The sequence below is a fragment of the Lolium perenne genome, chromosome 4 (assembly GCF_019359855.2).
Source record: "Lolium perenne isolate Kyuss_39 chromosome 4, Kyuss_2.0, whole genome shotgun sequence".
In the NCBI taxonomy this organism is placed as follows: domain Eukaryota; kingdom Viridiplantae; phylum Streptophyta; class Magnoliopsida; order Poales; family Poaceae; genus Lolium; species Lolium perenne.
Genome location: NC_067247.2, coordinates 296,998,542 through 297,023,658, shown reverse-complemented (window position 1 = coordinate 297,023,658; position 25,117 = coordinate 296,998,542). Strand labels below are relative to the sequence as shown.

The 25,117-nt window shown below is 42.1% G+C and overlaps 2 protein-coding genes across 2 annotated transcripts; both read left to right on the top strand.

Annotated features, from left to right (window-relative positions):
- The first annotated feature begins 11,006 nt into the window (after window positions 1–11,006).
- LOC127295852 (uncharacterized) lies at window positions 11,007–14,189 on the top strand. The gene is made up of 6 exons (XM_051325850.2): window positions 11,007–11,224; window positions 11,303–11,441; window positions 11,542–12,106; window positions 12,413–13,199; window positions 13,277–13,326; window positions 13,808–14,189. Exons 1-6 carry the CDS (start codon window positions 11,197–11,199, stop codon window positions 13,814–13,816), a joined length of 1,578 nt encoding a protein of 525 aa, XP_051181810.1. The 5' UTR covers window positions 11,007–11,196; the 3' UTR covers window positions 13,817–14,189.
- A 4,689-nt stretch (window positions 14,190–18,878) lies between these two features.
- On the top strand, window positions 18,879–24,506 carry LOC127295851 (serine/threonine protein kinase OSK4). Its single transcript, XM_051325849.2, has 11 exons — window positions 18,879–19,000; window positions 20,620–20,808; window positions 21,105–21,289; window positions 21,691–21,873; window positions 21,965–22,096; window positions 22,196–22,381; window positions 22,939–23,028; window positions 23,101–23,181; window positions 23,268–23,408; window positions 23,487–23,717; window positions 24,029–24,506. The coding sequence occupies exons 2-11, from the start codon at window positions 20,625–20,627 to the stop codon at window positions 24,140–24,142; spliced, it is 1,527 nt and encodes a 508-aa protein (XP_051181809.1). The 5' UTR covers window positions 18,879–19,000; window positions 20,620–20,624; the 3' UTR covers window positions 24,143–24,506.
- Window positions 24,507–25,117: the final 611 nt, after the last annotated feature.

The following is a 25,117-nucleotide window of genomic DNA, read 5'->3' as shown; positions in this document are numbered from 1 at the left end:
AACCTATGCGAGGAGTTGGCTGTCATGCTTGCCAAGCCAAAAAAGAGTGCACCTATAACCATCTCAAATGTCATCTATGCATAATTGAGGTATCAACCTGTGTCGCCGATATATTCACTTGAGCTGACCAACTGATCATCTTGCTTGAAAGTTGAAGTGTGCAAAGCTCGTAAGCGATTACTTCCTTTCTAAACCTGTGATGACGCGTAAAGCACACGCTCGTTGGGAACCCCAAGTGGAAGGTGTGATGCGTACAGCAGCAAGTTTCCCTCAGTAAGAAACCAAGGTTTATCGAACCAGTAGGAGTCAAGAAGCACGTCGAAGGTTGATGGCGGCGGGATGTAGTGCGGCGCAAAACCAGGGATTCCGGCGCCAACGTGGAACCTGCACAACACAACCAAAGTACTTTGCCCCAACGAAACAGTGAGGTTGTCAATCTCACCGGCTTGCTGTAACAAAGGATTAACCGTATTGTGTGGAAGATGATTGTTTGCGAAAACGATTAGAACAAGTATTGCAGTAGATTATATTTCAGTAAAGAGAATTGGACCGGGGTCCACAGTTCACTAGAGGTGTCTCTCCCATAAGACAAACAGCATGTTGGGTGAACAAATTACAGTTGGGCAATTGACAAATAAAGAGAGCATGACCATGCACATACATATCATGATGATTATAGTGAGATTTAATTGGGCATTACGACAAAGTACATAGACCGCCATCCAACTGCATCTATGCCTAAAAAGTCCACCTTCAGGTTATCATCCGAACCCCTTCCAGTATTAAGTTGCAAAGCAACAGACAATTGCATTAAGTATGGTGCGTAATGTAATCAACAACTACATCCTTAGACATAGCATCAATGTTTTATCCCTAGTGGCAACAGCACAACACAACCTTAGAACTTTCATCACCGTCCCGGTGTCAATGCAGGCATGAACCCACTATCGAGCATAAGTACTCCCTCTTGGAGTTACAAGCATCTACTTGGCCAGAGCATCTACTAGTAACGGAAAGCATGCAAGATCATAAACAACACATAGATATAACTTTGATAATCAACATAACAAGTATTCTCTATTCATCGAATCCCAACAAACGCAACATATAGAATTACAGATAGATGATCTTGATCATGTTAGGCAGCTCACAAGATCCGACAATGATAGCACAATGGGGAGAAGACAACCATCTAGCTACTGCTATGGACCCATAGTCCAGGGGTAGACTACTCACTCATCACACCGGAGGCGACCATGGCGGCGTAGAGTCCTCCGGAGATGATTCCCCTCTCCGGCAGGGTGCCGGAGGCGATCTCTGGATCCCCGAGATGGGATCGGCGTTGGCGGCGTCTCTGGAAGGTTTTCCGTATCGTGGCTCTCGGTACTGGGGGTTTCGTCACGGAGGCTTTAAGTAGGCGGAAGGGTAGGTCAAGAGGCGGCGCGAGGGGCCCAGACCATAGGCCGGCGCGGCCAGGGGTGGGGCCGCGCCGCCCTAGGGTTTGGCTGCCTCGTGGCCCCTCTTCGTTTCGTCTTCGGACTTCTGGAAGCTTCGTGGAAAAATAGGCCCCTGGGCGTTGATTTCGTCCAATTCCGAGAATATTTCCTTACTAGGATTTCTGAAACCAAAAACAGCAGAAAACAGCAACTGGCACTTCGGCGTCTTGTTAATAGGTTAGTTCCAGAAAATGCACGAATATGACATAAAGTGTGCATAAAACATGTAGATAACATCAATAATGTGGCATGGAACATAAGAAATTATCGATACGTCAGAGACGTATCAGCATCCCCAAGCTTAGTTCTGCTCGTCCCGAGCAGGTAAAACGATAACACAGATAATTTCTGGAGTGACATGCCATCATAATCTTGATCATACTATTTGTAAAGCATATGTAGTGAATGCAGCGATCAAAACGATGTATATGACATGAGTAAACAAGTGAATCATAAAGCAAAGACTTTTCATGAATAGCACTTCAAGACAAGCATCAATTAAGTCTTGCATAAGAGTTAACTCATAAAGCAATAATTCAAAGTAAAGGCATTGAAGCAACACAAAAGAAGATTAAGTTTCAGCGGTTGCTTTCAACTTGTAACATGTATATTTCATGGATATTGTCAACATAGAGTAATATAATAAGTGCAATAAGCAAGTATGTAGGAATCAATGCACAGTTCACACAAGTGTTTGCTTCTTGAGGTGGAGAGAAATAGGTGAACTGACTCAACATTGAAAGTAAAAGAAAGGTCCTCCATAGAGGAAAAACATCGATTGCTATATTTGTGCTAGAGCTTTGATTTTGAAAACATGAAATAATTTTGTCAACGGTAGTAATAAAGCATATGTATCATGTAAATTATATCTTATAAGTTGCAAGCCTCATGCATAGTGTACTAATAGTGCCCGCACCTTGTCCTAATTAGCTTGGACTACCGGATCATCACAATGCACATGTTTTGACCAAGTGTCACAAAGGGGTACCTCTATGCCGCCTGTACAAAGGTCTAAGGAGAAAGCTCGCATTTGGATTTCTCGCTATTGATTATTCTTCAACTTAGACATCCATACCGGGACAACATAGACAACAGATAATGGACTCCTCTTTTATGCATAAGCATGTAACAACAATTAATAATTTTCTCATTTGAGATTGAGGATATATGTCCAAAACTGAAACTTCCACCATGGATCATGGCTTTAGTTAGCGGCCCAATGTTCTTCTCTAACAATATGCATGCTTAACCATAAGGTGGTAGATCTCTCTTACTTCAGACAAGACGGACATGCATAGCAACTCACATGAAATTCAACAATGAATAGTTGATGGCGTCCCCAGTGAACATGGTTATCGCACAACAAGCAACTTAATAAGAGATAAAGTGCATAATTACATATTCAATACCACAATAGTTTTTAAGCTATTTGTCCCATGAGCTATATATTGCAAAGGTGAATGATGGAATTTTAAAGGTAGCACTCAAGCAATTTACTTTGGAATGGCGGAAAATACCATGTAGTAGGTAGGTATGGTGGACACAAATAGCATAGTGGTTGGCTCAAGTATTTTGGATGCATGAGAAGTATTCCCTCTCGATACAAGGTTTAGGCTAGCAAGGCTTATTTGAAACAAACACAAGGATGAACCGGTGCAGCAAAACTCACATAAAAGACATATTGAAAACATTATAAGACTCTACACCGTCTTCCTTGTTGTTCAAACTCAATACTAGAAATTATCTAGACCTTAGAGAAACCAAATATGCAAACCAAATATTAGCATGCTCTATGTATTTCTTCATTAATAGGTGCAACGCATATGATGCAAGAGCTTAATCATGAGCACAACAATTGCCAAGTATCACATTACCCAAGACATTAATAGCAATTACTACATGTATCATTTTCCAATTCCAACCATATAACAATTTAACGAAGGAGAAACTTCGCCATGAATACTATGAGTAGAAACCAAGGACATACTTGTCCATATGCTACAGCGGAGCGTGTCTCTCTCCCATAAAGTGAATGCTAGGATCCATTTTATTCAAACAAAACAAAAAAACAAAAACAAACCGACGCTCCAAGAAAAGCACATAAGATGTGATGGAATAAAAATATAGTTTCAGGGGAGGAACCTGATAATGTTGTCGATGAAGAAGGGGATGCCTTGGGCATCCCCAAGCTTAGACGCTTGAGTCTTCTTAATATATGCAGGGGTGAACCACCGGGGCATCCCCAAGCTTAGAGCTTTCACTCTCCTTGATCATGTTGCATCATACTCCTCTCTTGATCCTTGAAAACTTCCTCCACACCAAACTCGAAACAACTCATTAGAGGGTTAGTGCACAATAAAAATTAACATATTCAGAGGTGACACAATCATTCTTAACACTTCTGGACATTGCATAATGCTACTGGACATTAGTGGATCAAAGAAATTCATCCAACATAGCAAAAGAGGCAATGCGAAATAAAAGGCAGAATCTGTCAAAACAGAACAGTTCGTATTGACGAATTTTAAAATGGCACCAGACTTGCTCAAATGAAAATGCTCAAATTGAATGAAAGTTGCGTACATATCTGAGGATCATGCACGTAAATTGGCTTAATTTTCTGAGCTACCTACAGGGAGGTAGACCCAGATTCGTGACAGCAAAGAAATCTGGAACTGCGCAGTAATCCAAATCTAGTACTTACTTTTCTATCAACGGCTTTACTTGGCACAACAAAACACAAAACTAAGATAAGGAGAGGTTGCTACAGTAGTAAACAACTTCCAAGACACAAAATAAAAACAAAGTACTGTAGGTAAAAACATGGGTTGTCTCCCATAAGCGCTTTTCTTTAACGCCTTTCAGCTAGGCGCAGAAAGTGTGTATCAAGTATTATCAAGAGACGAAGTGTCAACATCATAATTGGTTCTCATAATAGAATCAAAAGGTAACTTCATTCTCTTTCTAGGGAAGTGTTCCATACCTTTCTTGAGAGGAAATTGATATTTTATATTACCTTCCTTCATATCAATAATAGCACCAACAGTTCGAAGAAAAGGTCTTCCCAATATAATGGGACAAGATGCATTGCATTCAATATCCAGGACAACAAAATCAACGGGAACAAGGTTATTGTTAACGGTAATGCGAACATTATCAACTTTACCCAAAGGTTTCTTTGTAGAATGATCAGCAAGATTAACATCCAAATAACAATTTTTCAGCGGTGGCAAGTCAAGCATATCATAAATTTTCTTAGGCATAACAGAAATACTTGCACCAAAATCACATAAAGAATTACAATCAAAATCTTTAACCTTCATCTTAATGATGGGCTCCCAACCATCCTCTAGCTTTTTAGGAATAGAGGCTTCGCGCTCTAGTTTCTCTTCTCTAGCTTTTATCAGAGCATTTGTAATATGATGTGTGAAAGCCAAATTTATAGCACTAGCATTAGGACTTTTAGCAAGTTTTTGCAAGAACTTTATAACTTCAGAGATGTGGCAATCATCAAAATTCAAACCATTATAATCTAAAGCAATGGGATCATCATCCCCAATGTTGAAAAAAAATTTAGCAGCTTTATCACGAGCTTTCAGCTTTAAGCGATTTAGCGATTTTTCGCGCTTTGCATTAGAAGTGGAAACATTGCTAACACCAATTCTTTTATTAGTATTAGTAGGAGGTGCAGCAACATGTGTAGCATTAGCATTACTAGTGGTGGTAATAGTCCAAACTTTAGCTACATTCTTCTCTTTAGCTAGTTTTTCATTTTCTTCTCTATCCCACCTAGCACGCAGCTCAGCCATTAATCTTATATTCTCATTAATTCTAACTTGGATGGCATTTGCTGTAGTAACAATTTTATTATGATGATTCTCATTAGGCATAACTTTCGATTTCAAAAGATCAACATCAATGACAAGACTATCGACTTTAGAAGCAAGTATATCAATTTTCCCAAGCTTTTCTTCAACAGATTTGTTAAAAGCAGTTTGCGTACTAATAAATTCTTTAAGCATGGCTTCAAGTCCAGGGGGTGAACTCCTATTATTGTTGTAAGAATTCCCTTAAGAATTACCATAGCCGTTGCCATTATTATAAGGATATGGCCTATAGTTGTTACTAGAATTGTTCCGGTAAGCATTGTTGTTGAAATTACTATTTTTAATGAAGTTCACATCAACATGTTCTTCTTGTGCAACCAATGAAGCTAATGAAACATTATTAGGATCAATATTAGTCCTATCATTCACAAGCATAGACATAATAGCATCAATCTTATCACTCAAGGAAGAGGTTTCTTCGACAGAATTTACCTTCTTACCTTGTGGAGCTCTTTCCGTGTGCCATTCAGAGTAGTTGATCATCATATTATCAAGAAGCTTTGTTGCTTCACCAAGAGTGATGGACATAAAGGTACCTCCAGCAGCTGAATCCAATAAATTTAGTCCTGCATAGAAGGTTTGGATGATCATCCAAGTAGTCAGTCCATGGGTTGGGCAATTTTTAACCAAAGATTTCATTCTTTCCCAAGCTTGAGCAACATGTTCAGTTTCTAATTGTTTAAAATTCATTATGCTACTCCTCAAAGATATAATTTTAGCAGGGGGATAATATCTACCAATAAAAGCATCCTTGCATTTAGTCCATGAATCAATACTATTCTTAGGCAGAGATAGCAACCAATCTTTAGCTCTTCCTCTTAATGAGAAAGGGAACAATTTTAGTTTAATAATATCACCATCTACATCTTTATATTTTTGTATTTCACATAGTTCAACAAAATTATTAAGATGGGCAGCAGCATCATCAGAACTAACGCCAGAAAATTGCTCTCGCATAACAAGATTCAGTAAAGCAGGTTTAATTTCAAAGAATTCTGTTGTAGTAGCAGGTGGAGCAATAGGTGTGCATAAGAAATCATTATTATTTGTGGTTGTGAAGTCACACAACTTAGTATTTTCAGGATTGGCCATTTTAGCAACAGTAAATAAAACAAACTAGATAAAGTAAATGCAAGTAACTAATTTTTTTGTGTTTTTGATATAGCAAACAAGATAGCAAGTAAAGTAAAACTAGCAACTAATTTTTTTGTATTTTGATTTAGTGCAGCAAACAAAGTAGTAAATAAAACTAAGCAAGACATAAACAAAGTAAAGAGATTGAGAAGTGGAGACTCCCCTTGCAGCGTGTCTTGATCTCCCGACAACGGCGCTGAAATTTAGCTTGATGACGCGTAAAGCACACGCTCGTTGGGAACCCCAAGTGGAAGGTGTGATGCGTACAGCAGCAAGTTTCCCTCAGTAAGAAACCAAGGTTTATCGAACTAGTAGGAGTCAAGAAGCACGTCGAAGGTTGATGGCGGCGGGATGTAGTGCGGCGCAACACCAGTGATTCCGGCGCCAACGTGGAACCTGCACAACACAACCAAAGTACTTTGCCCCAACGAAACAGTGAGGTTGTCAATCTCAGCGGCTTGTCAGAACAAAGGATTAACCGTATTGTGTGGAAGATGATTGTTTGCAGAAAACAGTAGAACAAGTATTGCAGTAGATTGTATTTCAGTAAAGAGAATTGGACCGGGGTCCACAGTTCACTAGAGGTGTCTCTCCCATAAGACAAACAGCATGTTGGGTGAACAAATTACAGTTGGGCAATTGACAAATAAAGAGAGCATGACCATGCACATACATATCATGATGATTATAGTGAGATTTAATTGGGCATTACGACAAAGTACATAGACCGCCATCCAACTGCATCTATGCCTAAAAAGTCCACCTTCAGGTTATCATCCGAACCCCTTCAGTATTAAGTTGCAAAGCAACAGGACAATTGCATTAAGTATGGTGCGTAATGTAATCAACAACTACATCCTTAGACATAGCATCAATGTTTTTTCCCTTGTGGAAACATCACAACACAACCTAGAACTTTCATCGTCTGTCCCGGTGTCAATGCAGGCATGAACCCACTATCGAGCATAAGTACTCCCTCTTGGAGTTACAAGCATCTACTTGGCCAGAGCATCTACTAGTAACGGAAAGCATGCAAGATCATAAACAACACATAGATATAACTTTGATAATCAACATAACAAGTATTCTCTATTCATCGGATCCCAACAAACGCAACATATAGAATTACAGATAGATGATCTTGATCATGTTAGGCAGCTCACAAGATCCGACAATGATAGCACAATGGGGAGAAGACAACCATCTAGCTACTGCTATGGACCCATAGTCCAGGGGTAGACTACTCACTCATCACACCGGAGGCGACCATGGCGGCGTAGAGTCCTCCGGGAGATGATTCCCCTCTCTGGCAGGGTGCCGGAGGCGATCTCCTGGATCCCCCGAGATGGGATCGGCGTTGGCGGCGTCTCTGGAAGGTTTTCCGTATCGTGGCTCTTGGTACTGGGGGTTTCGTCACGGAGGCTTTAAGTAGGCGGAAGGGTAGGTCAAGAGGCGGCGCGAGGGGCCCAGACCATAGGCCGGCGCGGCCAGGGGTGGGGCCGCGCCGCCCTAGGGTTTGGCTGCCTCGTGGCCCCTCTTCGTTTCGTCTTCGGACTTCTGGAAGCTTCGTGGAAAAATAGGCCCCTGGGCGTTGATTTCGTCCAATTCCGAGAATATTTCCTTACTAGGATTTCTGAAACCAAAAACAGCAGAAAACAAGAATCGGCACTTCGGCATCTTGTTAATAGGTTAGTTCCAGAAAATGCACGAATATGACATAAAGTGTGCATAAAACATGTAGATAACATCAATAATGTGGCATGGAACATAAGAAATTATCGATACGTCGGAGACGTATCAACCTGCAAGCAATGAATGCATCTTTTAAACCTTCATCGACGCATGTGCTGCAATTGACTTCTAATACTTCGGCATTTAAAATGGCAACTAGCACTATGAAGAGCTATTCTCCATTTTTATTGGGCAAAAATACTGAACCTAGGGGGCACTTGCCCCCTCCCCCCTCCATCGTTGAGTTAAACCGTATTACTAATGAATGAATGCTAATCATTTCTATGTATGCTTGAGAGATGGTGGTTTACTCTACACCGGATGCATGTGGGTTGACGCATAGCAACTTCTAGCATTTCTGAGCGGCTTACAACATTCTAGAAACCATGTGATTTACTAACGTTTCTCAGGTTTGCTAACAATTGGTGAGGACCTTGATTGTTTCTTAGGCATTCTATATATCATATAGGGATCGCCTACTTAACAAAATTATAACTGTATAATATTTATGTTGTGATAGCTTACACTAAAGAATAGGGGATGCTTAAGCCTACTTTTGCACGTCTCTGTGCCCCTTGTGCCCTGCCTTGGTCCATAAGATTAATTAACAAATGGATTCTCACACGAAACCATGTTAAATGAATCAAATAACCAAATGATAGTAAAATAAAATGCATTTTTAAATCTAAATATAACATATATTTGAAATATAAGAAAAATTTCAAGAAAGTCATGTTGTTCTATTGATAGGACCTTTCACTACTATCCATAGTAAAAAATGTCTTTGTTTCTGAATATGTGAATAGACTTGTTTTTATGGCACGATATATACATGTTTTGAATTTTTTAATTCTTTTTGTTCTTTATGAATTATGTGCATGTCAGTGGGAGGACTCGTCAAATAGTACAATTTAATCTTGACTTGATAATCATGCAAGCTTGAAAAGAAGCAAATAAGTGAGATCACACGTGGGCTAGAGTCAATTGGAAGTATCACAACATCCTATATTTTGATATAAAATGGAAATTATTTTCTTTTCTCGGCAATGCCACCTTTTTTAAAATTTCCTAACTTGTTTTTGGTAACAACTTGGTCAAACTTTGAGAAGCTTGACTTAGGAAAGAAAAGCTAGAATTTCAAATACTGTGAAATGAAGGAGCAATAATTAATATGAGGATAAGTTTTGAAATAAATGTCCCAAAATATTCCGTATATGTAGAAAATTTGTAGCTAAACATAATCGAACACCTAAGAACATGCACACCATGGTGACTTAAAAGCTTTACTTTACTGTCGAACAAGAAAATTGGATTCTAAAAGACATTTTTCACTAGAGACTGTTTTCCATAAGTGAAACTTGATGACGAATTTAGCAAATATTTTTTCCATTGTTGTACAAGATATCATTTTTTAGTTTCTATGTGATAAATACTATTTGGGAAAACTTCATTTTACCAAGTTAGCACTAAATAACATCACGGTATTCAATTTGGCATGCTACTTAGGTGAATATCATTTTTTTAGTTTCTATGTGATAAATACTATTTGGGAAAACTTCATTTTACCAAGTTAGCACTAAATAACATCACGGTATTCAATTTGGCATGCTGCTTAGGTGAATAATAAACAAGAGAAGATCAATAGTGATCTGAGTTAAATCATACTCCCTCCATTTCGATATAAGTCATATACTTTAAAAAAAGTTTGTAAGGTCTATTGCTTGCACCACTCGTCTATAGAATCTTTCTAGGAATCTGATTATGTTTCCCTATCTCATGTAAGCTGCTATATTTTCTCGTTAGTAAGGGGCAATCTCGCCTAAAAATGGTGTGAATTTTCCTCGCTCTTTAATTTTCGTGCCAAAAATTATAGAATTTATATTTAGAAACGGATCTAGTACTAAAATTTGTTGCATAACTGTAACTGAAATGACGTGTAAAAATGACCACACTTTGAGGCAACTCTGGTACAGCTCTAAACTAAAATAATTCTTGAACTTGGCTACTAAACATTAAGAGTCTACTTTTAAAGATAGTGGCATGAAAATCCAAAAAAGTGAAAATGATTTGTAATTTGGATAAACGGTTTTCAAGATATTTTGTTTTGAAAAATCAAATTACGAAAAGAAAGAAAGAAAAAACTTAGATGACCCACCCCTTTCCCTTTCATAGCCTTCTCTCTCATCCCTCATCCTACTTCTTTTCCCCTTACGATAATTATCACCTGCGGAGATGACTTTCGGTTAATTTCCTAGCACCCGTTTGCAATACGTTTCGTGTGCCTCTACCTTTGTGAAAGGACAACCTTTTTTTTAACGATTTCGAAGTGATACTCACCAGTTTGATTGTTTTTTTACGGAAACACTGGCCACTTTATTCATTGATTAAGTTCATATGGATACAATGCTCATCTGGCAATCTACCAAGCCAGCGATGATGCCAGTATCAAGAGAAACTAAAGACTGAGCTAAACTATGGCTTCGGTGTTACAAATCATTCGCATCTCGCCTTGATTTCACGGAGAACCTAACTGAATCTTCTCATATAATTACCATCGAGGCTAGTAATCACCTCCAAGCAGTTGTGGCTACTTTAATATGTGTGAGCTGAAGATCAGCAGCTAGAGCCAAAACCTCCGACATCTTTGAGTGTTACATGGTCAGTTTGATGGACCCCAAAACGGGCATCCCATCATTCTGATGGTAAAGCCCGACTATATAAGCCCAGCGAAACAACCGCCCGTCTGTCGGAGCGGAAGGGAAAGCCAGTTCAAAATATTTCGAACACACCATTCTCCAACGGCAACTCCCCCCACCTCCCCACTTTCCCCATCTCGCAAGTTTCCATCAACCCCAGCACCGCCCGCTCCCCCGCATCTCCTCTCCGCCATTCCCATCCATCCACCGCCCGCTCCTCGACCTCCTCCTCCCTCCCCGTACGCCGCGGCCATGGATCCCCACCCCACCCCCTTCCGAGGTAAGAACCCGGCCCCGTCCCACTCCCTTCAAGATCCCACCCCTGCGTACCAATTCCGGGGGCCGATTCTCTTTACAGCGAAGCGGCGGCCGGCCGCCGCGCCGGCCAAGAGCGCGGCGCCGCCGAAGCCCAAGACCGTCGCCACCGCGCGCGGGAAGACTGTGGCCAAGAAGTCCTCGCCCGCCGGCGTCTCCGCGCCGGCCGCTCCCCAGCCACGGTAAGGACCGCTGCCTGCGTCTCTAGATTTGCTATTTGCGCGTAAGCGTAAGCCTGCTCGTTTTGCTTACTGAGATTATTATTATGTTGGTTGGCTTTAGGACACGGCGCGTTTTTGGCACCGTCCGGAGCAGCAACTCGCTGGCTGAGAAGCAGGCGCCTGCAAAGGTGTCGCCGCCCCCTCCGCAGAAGCCTGTGAAGGCGTCGCCGCCGCCGCCGCCCGCGCAGAAGCCTTCGAAGCAGTCACCCCCGAATCCGACCAGGGCGGCCAGGCCGTCTCGTCCCGCAGCAAAGCCCCTGAAGAAAGCTCTCCCAGGCCCGGACCCGGACGCGAAACCCAAGAAGAAGAGCCACAAGGTGAGCTTCCAGGATGACCCGGCGGCCGCCCCGGCCCCTGGAAGCGGGAACAAGGTCAACAAGGCTTCCACCGAAGACGCCACTGCTGGGCACACCCCGATGGTGCGTGTGAAGGCCCTGGAGAAGGGGCCGGCCAAGGTTGCGGTTCCGGAGACGCCCTTCTTTAGCGCTCAGAACTGCAGCAGCTGCACGCTTCACCCGCTCGAGTCTGCCGACTACTGGCTGGCGCACATCCGTCTCGCCGAGTCTGTTGGCAAGCACGGTGTCTCTGCGGCCTTCTTTCGCCTTGCGTTTGAATGCCAAGCTCAGGTAAGACTTCAAACGACAGTCTTGCCGAACATTTTATCTGACAGCCGTGCCAAACATTTCAACTCTGATGTGCAATTTTAAGAGTTAGTTGTTCCTTTCGACCTGGAAAAGTATTAGTACTTTCAGTTGAAGAGGTTGATTTATTTTGTGATTTGTGTTACGATAGCCAACTGTCGAGCATGAGCATCAACAATATGGGCTTCTTTCATTTTGTACTGTACACTGGCTGCATGATTAGTGCTAGTACTCAAAGTTGATTTTCTTACTTCTTACTGACAATAAACATGTGTTTATTTTTTTGGGCAGCCATTACACAGGATCCAGGGTGAGCTCAGGAACTACGTGGTCCGCCATGAGAGTGCTAGCACTCTGACCCCTCTATTTGACGAGCTTAGCCTTGCCCATGGCATGGCCGTCAACCAGCCAAAGTTTGACATTGATGCGTCTGAAAAGTTGGATACACTTGAGACAGTTGACAGCAAGCTTGATGCTCTCACACTTGTGCATGAATGCTCGGATTGTGATTGTGCTGGTGAAGTTGACATGGTAGAAGTAAATGTTGTCAAACAAGGAGAGGAACAAACAGATCAACCGAGCTTTGAAAGGAAGCTCGATGAAAGTTTTGAATTTGATGATTGTGAAGCTGTCATTGTAGACCGGCTAGTGAAAAAGCATTCTGTTCTCGAAAAGGATGTTGGTGTGGAGGTTCCTTGTGAGGATGAAATCATCCAATCAGCCTGCCGCTCCTCCATCAATAAGTTGAGCTCGAAGGAATCCCCTGCAGCAAGTGGATCGCCTGAAAGACGGCTCTCATCACAGAGCCATTTAGATAAACTGTCCCCCTCTGCAAGGAGGTTATCTGCAAAGCGCTTATCATCCGGTAGCCCTTTTGACAAGAAGTCTCCGTATGGCAGTGCCACACTGAAGAGACTCACTTCCAGTTGCCCTTCTTACAAGAAGTCCTCCACCAGAGGGCAGTCTTCAAAGAGGATGGCATCGGGTGGCTGCTCTGATGGGGAGCATAATGGTACAGCTGGAGCTGGTGATTCGAGTAAAGTGATTCAAGAAGGCGAATCTGGCTGCTATGCCTTAGGTAACTTAACATGTGCAGAGCTTTCTCTTTGACTTGGTCATTAAGATTAGCTATGTTCTAACTAGAGCACCACACAGTTGAACCGCTGGAACTGAAAGAACATGGGGAGCATGCTGCAGTTGGTGAGGTGCGTTAATGAACTTATAATTCTGCTTCCACTATCTTCTGCTGTTGCAAAACTAGTGAATAGTAATAGACCTATAGTTCCATACTTACATAGGACGTGCTTATCCATGTACCTAGTGTATCTTGCTTGAGTGCTGCCAGCTTGCCATTGCATGATTCTAGTGCTACAAATCGCAAACCTCTTTACAACGGCAGTACATCAATTCGTCGAGCATCTCAATAGTTATTTTAAGCATCTTTGGAAAAAAAATGGTTACTGTTTTCTCTCAATACACGAATATAATTACAGTTTGTTTTCTGGCCAAACAACTATTCATGTTGTTAAATAATGAACCAAAGTAGAATAATTCTTTTGTCTTAGAACTTTCGAATAAAAAGATTATTTCACAGTTTACGCAATCGTGAACCTTCTTTACAGTTCAGGCAACAATGACACTATATTTTAGAAATATAACTCGGAGCAAACGTTTCATTCTTTTCAGATCCATTAGCTGCAGGAGCTGGAGTCACGACAACCCCAATGAGCTTTGTTAATATGAAGTTAAATGGTTGTTAGCTTGATTTGGTGTGTATGCTGTGGGTTAGCTAGTTTGGAGCTCCCACTTGCTTAGTTTGCTCTGCTTTTTTATGGGTAATGATCATCGTACTGTGATGATCTTTGTGGGCTTTTCAGTCTTACTTAGTGTTTACAGCGTGTGTTTGCTTAGCATAATGGTTCGAGTGGTGTGGTCTTGTTGGTTGATATGGATATCAACCAGACCTTTGGGTTTCATGTTGACATGAAGGTCGTAAGCAGAGTTCTGCCTATGGCCGTGTGAATACTCTCTCTTGATATATCATGAACTAGTCGTGTCAATTGATGAAGTGTATGCCCCCGACTTTTTATTTTCAGAAGTTCCAAACCTTGTAGTAGTACATATCATATGAATTATCGTATCATAATAATTTATATAACTCACAGTTGTTCATATGAGTAGAAGTGAGTTCCTCGACAAAAAAGAACTCTGTGATTGCGATGGGCGACTCTGTGATTGCGATGTGCAAGGCCGGCAAACCGAGAAAGAAGATAACAAGATGAAGAAGTTTGACGGCAGAGCAGGAGCAATGGTGCACCACGGAAAGCTCAAGTCCGTCAGCTCGACACTTCGACAGGAATCGCCAACGCCGCGGGCTGTAGGATCGGCGCGAGGTACACAGAGTTGGTCGTGGAAGCCGTCGCGGCCTCGCCATGGTATGCAGCGGCAGGCCTAGATCATGGTCATGGATGACAAGGATTGACTGAGACGGAGCCAGCTGTGAAACCGACCCGTCGGAATAGTTGGAAACTACTTGCTTCTTTTTTTTTTTTTTGAGAACAAAAACTACTTGCTTCGATTGCCAAACAAACCACCTTGATTTGACTGACACAAGTCACATAACTAGTTGGCATCCGATCCTTCTTGACCCTACGGTGGTACGATATATGTTTTTTGACGGGAAGGGGGCGTATAGATGTTACCGCTGCATTACTTTAGCTTTAACCAACAGAGCGATGTGATGTTAACATTTAAAGATAGTTCAGAAATAAACACGCAAGTCTGGAATTTACAAAAAAAAAGTATCATACGCATGTTTTGCATATTTGAACAGAATTTTCCAGATTAAAACTCAAGCCTTAGATGGGCAAGCTGCCAGTAGCTAATTCTCACTCGGTGAGAATCTTAGTCAAGTGATGTCATTCCTATAGTTTTGCACTATATAAATACATTTTTTTATCGAGTGAATATTTTTTATATGTGAACCAATTTTTTAGTTACAACTCACACGCGGTTTAAATATTTGAGCAACTTGAAAATATCAGTTGCAACTCCAATTATAACTCCTCAGGTGCACAAATCGTGATGCAAATCTGTTAATCTCGACTTAATTCTATGCTTAGCAATTCCATATAAATAAATATAGAAATCAGCTCCAATTTGGCAAATGCACCGCTGCTTCAAAATGTAGGGTTCCGTAGCAAAAACAAAAAATCTCCTACCGATGGAAAAACATAGCCAGAATATATCCTATGCAGATCTAATGTAAGAAAGGAGTTTCGGTGTTCATACCCTTGAATACCGAAAGCATCACGTTCCGAACGAAACACTATTGATGAAGGTGTACAACGATGTCGAACTCAAGATCTGAGTAGACGTATAGTCGATGAAGTGCTCCAACTTGCAGTACATCTGTAGTTCTATATCATTACCATTGCATTACCATTTATATCATTGCATATTTATTTCTTGTTTGCATTTATTATTTTTTCACATCTTTGCTCACACCTTGTGCTTGACAACCACTTGGTGAGGTTGAGAGCACAAAACATTTTGCTTTGTTTTTGCAGGTCTCATAAGAGAAGGATAAGAAGATAAACCCTTAACACACAGTTCCCCGAAAGTTTGATATTATCCTCGAGTCACCCTCGTGGGGAAAACTCGTCTTCCACATCTACAAAATCTGCACTTGGAGCTCAACTTAAACGCATACACTCTACACCCATCAATAAAGTAAACAACTAATAGGAAATAAATGAGTTTCCGTGGGTGGGAAAATAGGCACGGGGTGATTCAGTTCATGGTGAGAGTGAATGTGCCAGGTGGAATAAATGTGATAAGTGAATATGATTCTTCATATTTATATCTAAGAAGGCAAACAACCCGTAAGAGAGAAAGACTCCTCTTGGTTGATTTCATCTCCCTCCCATAATCCTTCTGTCTGTTACCAAAGCCATGGTCAGTGCATCTATTAAGGTGGTTAGACCAGAGTAAAGCTTTAAGCTCGGTGGTTTCTTGTGATTCCTCGAGTATTACTAGATCCTCTTTGATATCGGCTGTGTCACTCGGGGGTCACCGATTCACTAACAAACAAGTTCCTATTTATGAGTTCTTGAGATCATGCTATCTGGCCCCTTAAATTAGATAACAATATTAGGTGCACATAAACTTTCATACTCATATTTGTAATAATCTCAAACATTAGTTCACAAATAGATGGAATAAAAATTGGCACACCAAATCTCACCAATCCCCTACATCTCCCACACCAATGGGATCTACTCACACATGAGAGGAGAATAACATAACAATATCATGGCAAAGTAAATAACTCTTTACTTCCGTTTCCCGAGAGTTCGATATAACTCTCGAGTCACCATTATAGGGAAAATACTCTGCTGACACAAGACTCTGCACTTGGAGTCCCAACATCATCATGAATTCAACCTCCATGCCTAAGATTTTGTCCTTTTTACCCTTCTCTCCCTGCATCTCTCTTTCTCTCTTTGCTCTACCATTTGATCATCATGAATGGTTCAGTGAGCCATCATGTTTCTTTTTCCTCATGTTTTAAATAACTTTTTGTTTCCCTCTAATATTGCGCGAGATATGTTCCCTTCTAATATTGCATGACATATGGCTCTTGTTATTCACAAAAAATTTCTAAGAACACTAAAATAAAAGAACACTACATTTACGCCGGTGCTATGTATCTGTTCTTTCAAGGCAAGAAAATTAAGCCTTTGTCACACAATAAAGGAAGGAACATAATTTTTTCCAAAAAAAACCTTGGCCTCAGCCATCATGGCCACCTCCATGGGGAAAGGTGACATCAACCTGCACGTCAAAGATTTTGTCCTTTTTTTACATCTTTCTCTCTTGCTTTTGGCTCTACCACATGGTCATCACGGCCTGTTAGGTTGGTCACCTTGTTGCATTTACCCCCGGCGTACATAAATTTTTATTTCCTTCTACTCCACATGTGCTATCTGATAATATTGCACGAGAACACTCATGTTATTCGTGAAAAAACTCAGGAACAATCGAGAACAAAAGTTATGTATTTACTATGGTGATATGTGTATCTTCTTCTTTATAGCCAAGAAATTTGATCTTTTATCACACGGTAAAGAGTGGAACTAAAAAATCTTCGAAAGCATGTGAGAACACTAATGGTGGCCAACTCCCTCGTGAATGGTGACATCAACCTCCATGCCGAAGGTTTTATCCTCTTTGACCTCTCTCTATCTCTCTCCCTCTATTTGATCTACCACTTGATTATCGCGGATGGTTCGGTGGGTCAGCTTGCGATGTTGTATTTTTTTTGCTTCCCACTAATATTGCGCGAAATGTGTCCCCTCCTAATATTGCACGACATGGCTCCTGTTATTCACGAAAAAATATTCTAAGTTTATTACGCAATAAAGGGAGGAATTTTTTTTTCCAAAAACACCTTGGCCTTGGTCATCCTGGCCACCGCCATGGCGAAAGGTGACATCAATGTACGCGCCGAATATTTGGTCCTCTTTTAGTTCTTTTTCTCTCGCTTTTGGCTCTACCACATGGTCATCACGACCGGTTCGGTGGGTCATCTTGTTGCTTCTCCCCTTGCTGTTCGGTGGGTCCGCTCGTTGCTTTTCCCCACGTTTTTTCGGTGGGTCAGTTTCTTGCTTTTGCCCTGTTGTTCGGTGGGTCGGTTTGGTGCTTCCCCCCTCGTTGTTCGGTGGGTCGGTTTGTTGCCTTCCCCCCTCGTTGTTCGGTGGGTCATCTCGTTGCTTTTCCCCACGTTTTTCGGTGGGTCATCTGGTTGCTTCCCCCCTCGTTGTTCGGTGGGTCAGTTTATTGCTTTTGCCCCGTTGTTCGGTGGGTCGGTTTGTTGCTTTCTCCCTCGTTGTTCGGTGGGTCAGTTTATTGCTTTTTGCCTCGCTTTTCGGTGGGTCAGTTTGTTGCTTTCCCCCTCGTTGTTCGGTGGGTTAGCTTGTTGCCTCCCCCTCCTCCCCCGTTGTTCGGTGGGTCAACTTGTTGCTTTTCCTCTCGTTGTTCGGTGGGTCAGATTATTGCTTTTCCACTCGTTGTTCGGTGGGCCACATTGTTTCTTCTCCACTCGTTGTTCGGTGGGTCGGCTTGTTGCTTTGCCCCTTCGGCACGTTTGCCTGACGCCGTTTAGGGGACGGGTAGGGGGAGATGCTCTCGCATGCCCAAAGCAGCCACGCCGTGGAGCAGCGCCTGCGCCGTGTGGCCGTCACCGTCACCGTCGGGAGCCACTGGCCGGGAGACACCACCGGAAAGCAAACACGAAACACGTGCATAGAGGAGAGCAGCGTGTCAGGCGCGAAGGCAGCCAGCCAGCCAGCGTGAAGAAACAAAATCCAGTGAGAAAACAGTGCGCACGCACGCGCAGCCAAACCCCCAAATCTAACGGTCCCGTCACCGCACGTTCCGTCCGTCCAGCGCCGCGCCTCGCGGCATCGGATCCGCGTCACCGCGCTCGCCCTTTTCCGCCCCGGCGACCACCCTCCACCCAAAAGCACGCCACGCAACCGGCGACGGACTTACGGAGGGATACATGCGACGGAAAGCGACGGGCGAGGCCGCGAGGGAGGGAAGCGGCCGGCGGAAACGACAAACGAAGAAAAGCCAGGAGGAGCCGCGAGGGCAGGCAAGGCAAGCGGCGCGAGGCCGAGGCGACACGCAAGCGTGACGGCCCTCCCTTTCCCCGGCCCCGGCAACTCGCCTTAAAACCAAGCTCCACCCCCAAAGCCTCCCCCCTCTTCCCCAAACCTCCACTCGGTGCTCTCCTCGTCTCCTCCGAGTCGCCTGCTTCCCCTCCCCCACCCCCACCCCCACCCTGCGCGGTTGACCCCCGGGGTGCTTCGCCAGGTAAGGCAGCCGATCCTCCTCCTAATCTCCTAGATTTCCTTCCCTTCGCTGCCGCGATTCTCGGTTAGCTCGCTGGGGTTCGTGCTGTTGCTTGTTCATGATTGGGTAGTACCGTACTACTAGCTGCTCGTGGGGCTGGATCGCGCGAGCTCTGGGTTCCGGCCGCCGCCTGCCGAGGTTCGGGGCGGACCGCGAGCTGAATCCGCGGCTTCGTTCGCTGGGGAATTTAGTTTCTGTGCCCATTCCGCTGGGGAATTTAGTTTGTGTGCCCATTTCGCTGGGCGCAGCACCTGATCAGCGGTGTCAACTAGTCATCTGCTCTCCCCCCCGCTCCCTTCCCGTCTCTCCCGGGAGATTTTCGCCCCAGATCCGTAGCCCAACATCCTCTCCCTGTTGGTAATAGACCTTGATTATCGCCTAATAATCGGTCGGCCGGCCGATCCTACTTTTCCCCCCAAATTTACTGTGCGGGAGATTCTGATTCTGATTCTGATTCCGATACCTCCACGTTTCGGGTGACAAGACACTAGCAGATTCATGTGTTGGTGCTAAGCCAGCATCATTTCACCACAGCGTTTATTTATTTATTTATTTATTTATTTATTTGTGTGTGCACACAACTAATTATAACGACAAGAACCTGCCATTTATTGATCCCTACTACCATCGTGCTTCAGCTCCGTCTGTCTGGTGAATGCATTCATTGTATCATTTGTAGCACTTCCTCTGTCCCGAAGATAATATGCCCAAAATTTGTCTGCATTTAGATGCATCCGAATTCTGGCAAATCAGGCATCCTTTTCGGGACGGACGGAGTATATCTCTTTATTATTACAGTATCTATTTATTTGTGCACACAACTAATTATACCGACCAGAACCTGCCATTTATTGATCCCTACTATCGTGCTTCGGCTCGGTCTGTTTGGTGAAATGCATTCATTGTATCATTTGTAGTTACCACCCCCTGTCCGTCCCGAAAATTTGTCTAAAATCAGATACATCCGAATGTAGACAAATCGGGGACATCCTTTTTGGGACGGATGGAGTACATCTATTTCCATCTCTACCACACATGTGTAGTCATGGTGGTACCAGGGAACCTCTTTAAGAAACCTTTGCATGCAGTTTCTTACGTTAATTAATAGACTATGATCCTGCTTGATACAAGATACTACCTCCCATCCGTTTTAATCGACGCGGAGTACATGCGTGGCATGCATATACGAGTAGCTGGTACAGCGTCAATTAAAGCCGATTGGAGGGAGTACTTGTTAGTTGCTGATCATTGCTCAAGAATTATATATTGTTACAAAAAGATACAAAGATGGAAAGCCAAGTGGCAGTTAATATTCGCCGCAGATGTCTTAATAGAATAATAATAACTGCATGCTGTGATCTAGCCAACCATCTTTTATTCACGGTGATATTCTCAAAATTACGTTGATGGCAGTGACACTGTAAATGTTCCATATTATTCGCGATCAAAAATATTCAGCGTAACTCATACCTTGAGGATAATTTTTTACCAGTTAAAAGGGGTGATCAATCTTTTGTCTGAAATATGAAGTTGTTTCCTGAATCACGTATATAATCTATCTTGTTTCGTAATTGCCACAGTCAAAATGGATGGGAGCACTAGAGGAGGCGGGCATTCTGACGCGTTGAAGAACTACAATCTGGGCAGAACATTAGGTATTGGCACATTTGGAAAAGTGAAGATTGCAGAGCACAAGCATACAGGACACAAGGTTGCTATAAAGATCCTCAACCGTCGTCAAATGAGAACTATGGAAATGGAAGAGAAGGGTATGTCTCCTTGTTTCAAATAACCACTGTTTTCTAGATTTTGCTTTTCATCCTTTGCTTGCTCAAGATTTTAAGAGGGTCAAACCTGTGAGCGTGGTGTTCCAGATTCTCCACCCAATCCATTAGTCGATATAAATTGCAATTAGTCTAGGGTACATTCAGTTTTGGTTAAGAAGAAAGTTCACCTTCTGTTGTTGCTTTGAGTTAGTAATATTAGCAGCTGGAACTGGAATTGCCTTACAGGCTGAATGGCTAATGCTATATTTCTATTTGTTTTTCTTATATCTTGCTTCCAGCAAAGAGAGAAATCAAGATACTGAGGTTGTTTATTCACCCCCATATCATCCGGCTTTATGAGGTCATCTACACACCTACAGACATATTTGTTGTGATGGAATATTGCAAGTATGGTGAGCTATTTGACTGCATTGTGGAAAAAGGCAGGCTACAGGAAGATGAGGCTCGCCGAATTTTCCAGCAGGTGCTCCTTTTGCTCTTATTAACATGCAGCAACATGTTTGAACAATCAAAATGTATGAACATGCTGTCCAATTGTCCAGTATCCACATTCATCCATGGTCCTCATGTGCTTACTGTGCATGCCATAGTCAATTGTCTCAGTTTGCACCTGTTGACTATTTTTTAGCTCCTGACAGTTGCCACATTGTTTTTTTCTCTTGAGTTGAACTGGTTAAAAAATGGCGTGGTCTTGATGCCTATATGGTCTTAGTATCGCTACTTAAATGATATTGTGTTTTAAAACATATCTAGAAATGGTATATCCTTTTGAAGGCAAATGAGTAATATAAATTCTTCTTTCTGATCTAGTGAATGCATATTTATGCTTTGTCTCATTAGGTTTTATTAAAATTTCTTGAGCAGATTATATCTGGTGTTGAGTACTGCCACAGAAATATGGTTGTTCATCGTGATCTAAAGCCAGAAAATCTGTTACTTGATTCCAAATATAATGTTAAACTTGCTGACTTTGGGTTGAGTAATGTCATGCACGATGGACATTTTTTGAAGACGAGCTGTGGGAGTCCAAATTATGCTGCTCCAGAGGTATTCTTCTATTGGTATTCCTGGAGTCTTTATCTCCATGCTTCTTTACACGCTGTCTGTTTTGAATAGCTTGGCATCTCTACCTGCGCAGGTTATCTCAGGTAAACTGTATGCTGGACCTGAGGTTGATGTTTGGAGCTGCGGAGTTATCCTGTATGCTCTTCTTTGTGGTACTCTTCCATTTGATGATGACAATATTCCCAACCTCTTCAAAAAGATAAAGGTGAGACAGCACATACTATATAGACTAAGTTGGACCTTGGCTGGACTGTAGCATACTCTTTTGATCTGGAGATTTGATCCCCTCTGTTTGGTATTCCAGGGAGGTATCTATATCCTTCCAAGTCATTTATCTGCTCTTGCAAGGGATTTGATCCCAAGAATGCTTGTTGTTGATCCTATGAAGAGAATCACAATTCCTGAAATCCGAGAGCATCCATGGTTTCAGTATCGCCTTCCTCGCTACTTGGCAGTGCCTCCACCAGACACAGCACAGCAAGCCAAAATGGTATCTCATCTATTTCACATTTTAAGTGACTATATCATATCTGCACTGGCACTGTAAAACATTTCAAACTCTATCCACCAATTAATAAATAAATGAACCTCAATTCCAAAAAAAATAAAAATATATCAGAACTTGGATGCATCGCAGGAACACTAAGTTCGATACTTCTGTCATGAAGTAGCTTTTATGGGTATAATCTTATATGTGCATTGTAAAACATTTCAAACTTTATCCACTAATCAATATATAAATGAACTTTCCTTTTCCAAAAAACATATATATCAGAACTTGAATGGATCGCAGGAACAACTAAGTTTGATACTTTTGTCATGAAATAGCTTTTATGGGTATAATTTTATAATAATATTTAACTTACATAATATTATAAAAATCAATCGCCATAAGTTGTGGCTCAAAATGTATCTTCACAGGATGCAAAAGTAGCACATCCTTGTAATGGCCGCTGTTATGCATTAATTTGTTCTTTTACTAGTGAACTCTCTAATGTCATTTTCACTGCAATGATATGCTGATTTCCTATATTTCCATTTATGAAGATTGATGAAGATACACTTCAAGATGTTATCAACCTGGGATATGACAAAGACCATGTGTGTGAATCACTGTGCAATAGGCTACAAAATGAGGTATATGAAAACAAAAGTCAGCGGTTCATTACATTCCATTATTTCATAATTAACGTTAGATAATGCTTCCAGGCAACTGTTGCATATTACTTACTCTTGGACAATCGGTTCCGAGCTACTAGTGGCTATCTGGGAGCAGAACATCAATCAGCGGTTAGTCCACATTTGCATCATATGGACCTTGCTTAATTCATTAAAGGTTTGAGCATTATTAACTATCTGAATGGATGGTACTATAGGATAGGAGTTATAATCTGCTTGCTTCATTGGAATCAGCAAGTTCAAGTTCCAGGCAGTATCTTCCAGGAAGCAGTGGTTCTCATGGCAGTGGCCTGCGGCCATATTATCCAGTTGAAAGAAAATGGGCTCTGGGTCTTCAGGTCTTACACATTGCTCATTTTACTTCTCTTTGTGTTGTGATATTCATCTGTTAAATTAATGCATCACTTATCCAACAGTCCCGGGCTCACCCACGTGAGATAATGATTGAGGTTCTGAAGTCACTTCAAGAATTAAATGTCTGCTGGAAGAAGAATGGACATTACAACATGAAATGCAGGTGGTGCCCTGGGTTTCCTCAGGTTAGTGATATGTTAGATGCCAACCACAGCTTCATTGATGACTCTACCATCATGGATAATGGCGACGTAAATGGAAGGCTACCTGCTGTGCTCAAGTTCGAAATCCAGGTGTGAAATTTTACCTTCTAATACTAACTTAATTTTATTCCAGACTTCCAAGAATAGATTAAAAAAAGTTGATTTTCTACTAAATATTGTCTTCAGCAATTGGGCCTGTTAGAAAAAATAACCTTGTCGCTGTGGCAAAAGTTGACCAGTATATCCCCTATTTCATTCAGTCATCTGTTTGTTTCATTGTCATATAGTGTGCATATTTAACCTACTGTCGGTATACTTCAGGTGTTACTATTAGCCAGATGGCACTATTATATGCTTTGTATTTAGCAATTAATTTGTTTTTTTTTCTGTATCTTCTTCAGCTTTACAAGACCAGGGATGACAAGTACCTGCTGGACATGCAGAGAATTACTGGACCTCAGCTGCTTTTCCTGGACTTCTGTGCGTCATTCCTTACCAACCTTAGGGTTCTATAGCGCCTCTTCTGGCTGAGCGGTGAATAGCAAGACATATTTATATCGCGTGTGGTTTCATCACTGCAACGATGAATAAATGAATCCATGTAAATAGGTGTGTTTCGTCGTGTTCTTTTTACCCAGTCCCTGACAGCGAACCGTGTTGTTTGAGTGACTAGTCTTGTGTCAAGCACCAAAAGGTCAATGGTGATGATAAGACTTGTGTAGTAAGTAGGCTGTGGTGAGGCATGTGGGCGAATCCTTGCTGATTCCGTGGCCTGCAGCACTGCTGGTGATGCTGCTGCAGCCTAAGCTTTCGTAATATGTATATGGGATCTGGTTTATATTAATCTTACTATTGAACATAATGGTTGGTTTATGTTAATCTTACTGGTTGTGCTTGTGCATTGAAGTTCTCCATGCTGCAACTCTATTAGGGCTCCTTTGATCCATAGGATAGGAGTCTACCTGAATCCTATAGGCAGAGGAGTTACCTTTGATTAGAGTGAAGGAACTTTCCATAAATTATGATCTATTTTTTTTCTTATGAAAATTTTACACTAGAACATTTCTATGGGATTAGTTCCTTTGAAATATGATCCTACGAATCAAACAACTTCCATAGAAAACCTTCCATAGAATTTGAATCCTATACAATACTTATAAAAGTTCTATGAATCAAAGGAGCCCTAATATGGGACGAAGGTATGTCCCCTTGTTTCTCTGCTTCTGTGCATGTGAAATGTCTATCCATCACAGCTCAAATTTAATCACAGCGAGCGGCAGCCGCTGATAGCGAGTGCTCCTCGTGTCTGTGTGCGCCATTGGCGGCGGAGCAGAGCATGTATGGGCCTTGCATTCTACGTCTCCCAGCCCTAGGCCTCAAGTCGATCTGCTCCATGGACTGCATAATTCATTCTACGTCTCCGAGTTGGCGTAGATAGATCTGTCTGTTTGGACTTTGGAGTGCTGGACCAGTAGTGTATCACCGCAAAC

Bases quoted from the DNA above. Each gene is read 5' to 3' on its own strand.
- LOC127295852 (XM_051325850.2), top strand. From the start codon at position 11,197: ATGGATCCCCACCCCACCCCCTTCCGAG. The intron at 11,442-11,541 runs GTAAGGACCGCT...GGTTGGCTTTAG, and splicing joins CCGGCCGCTCCCCAGCCACG to GACACGGCGCGTTTTTGGCA. The intron at 13,200-13,276 runs GTAACTTAACAT...AGCACCACACAG, and splicing joins ATCTGGCTGCTATGCCTTAG to TTGAACCGCTGGAACTGAAA.
- LOC127295851 (XM_051325849.2), top strand. From the start codon at position 20,625: ATGGATGGGAGCACTAGAGGAGGCGGGCATTCTGACGCGTTGAAGAAC. The intron at 21,874-21,964 runs GTATTCTTCTAT...CTACCTGCGCAG, and splicing joins CAAATTATGCTGCTCCAGAG to GTTATCTCAGGTAAACTGTA. The intron at 23,182-23,267 runs GTTAGTCCACAT...ATGGTACTATAG, and splicing joins GAGCAGAACATCAATCAGCG to GATAGGAGTTATAATCTGCT.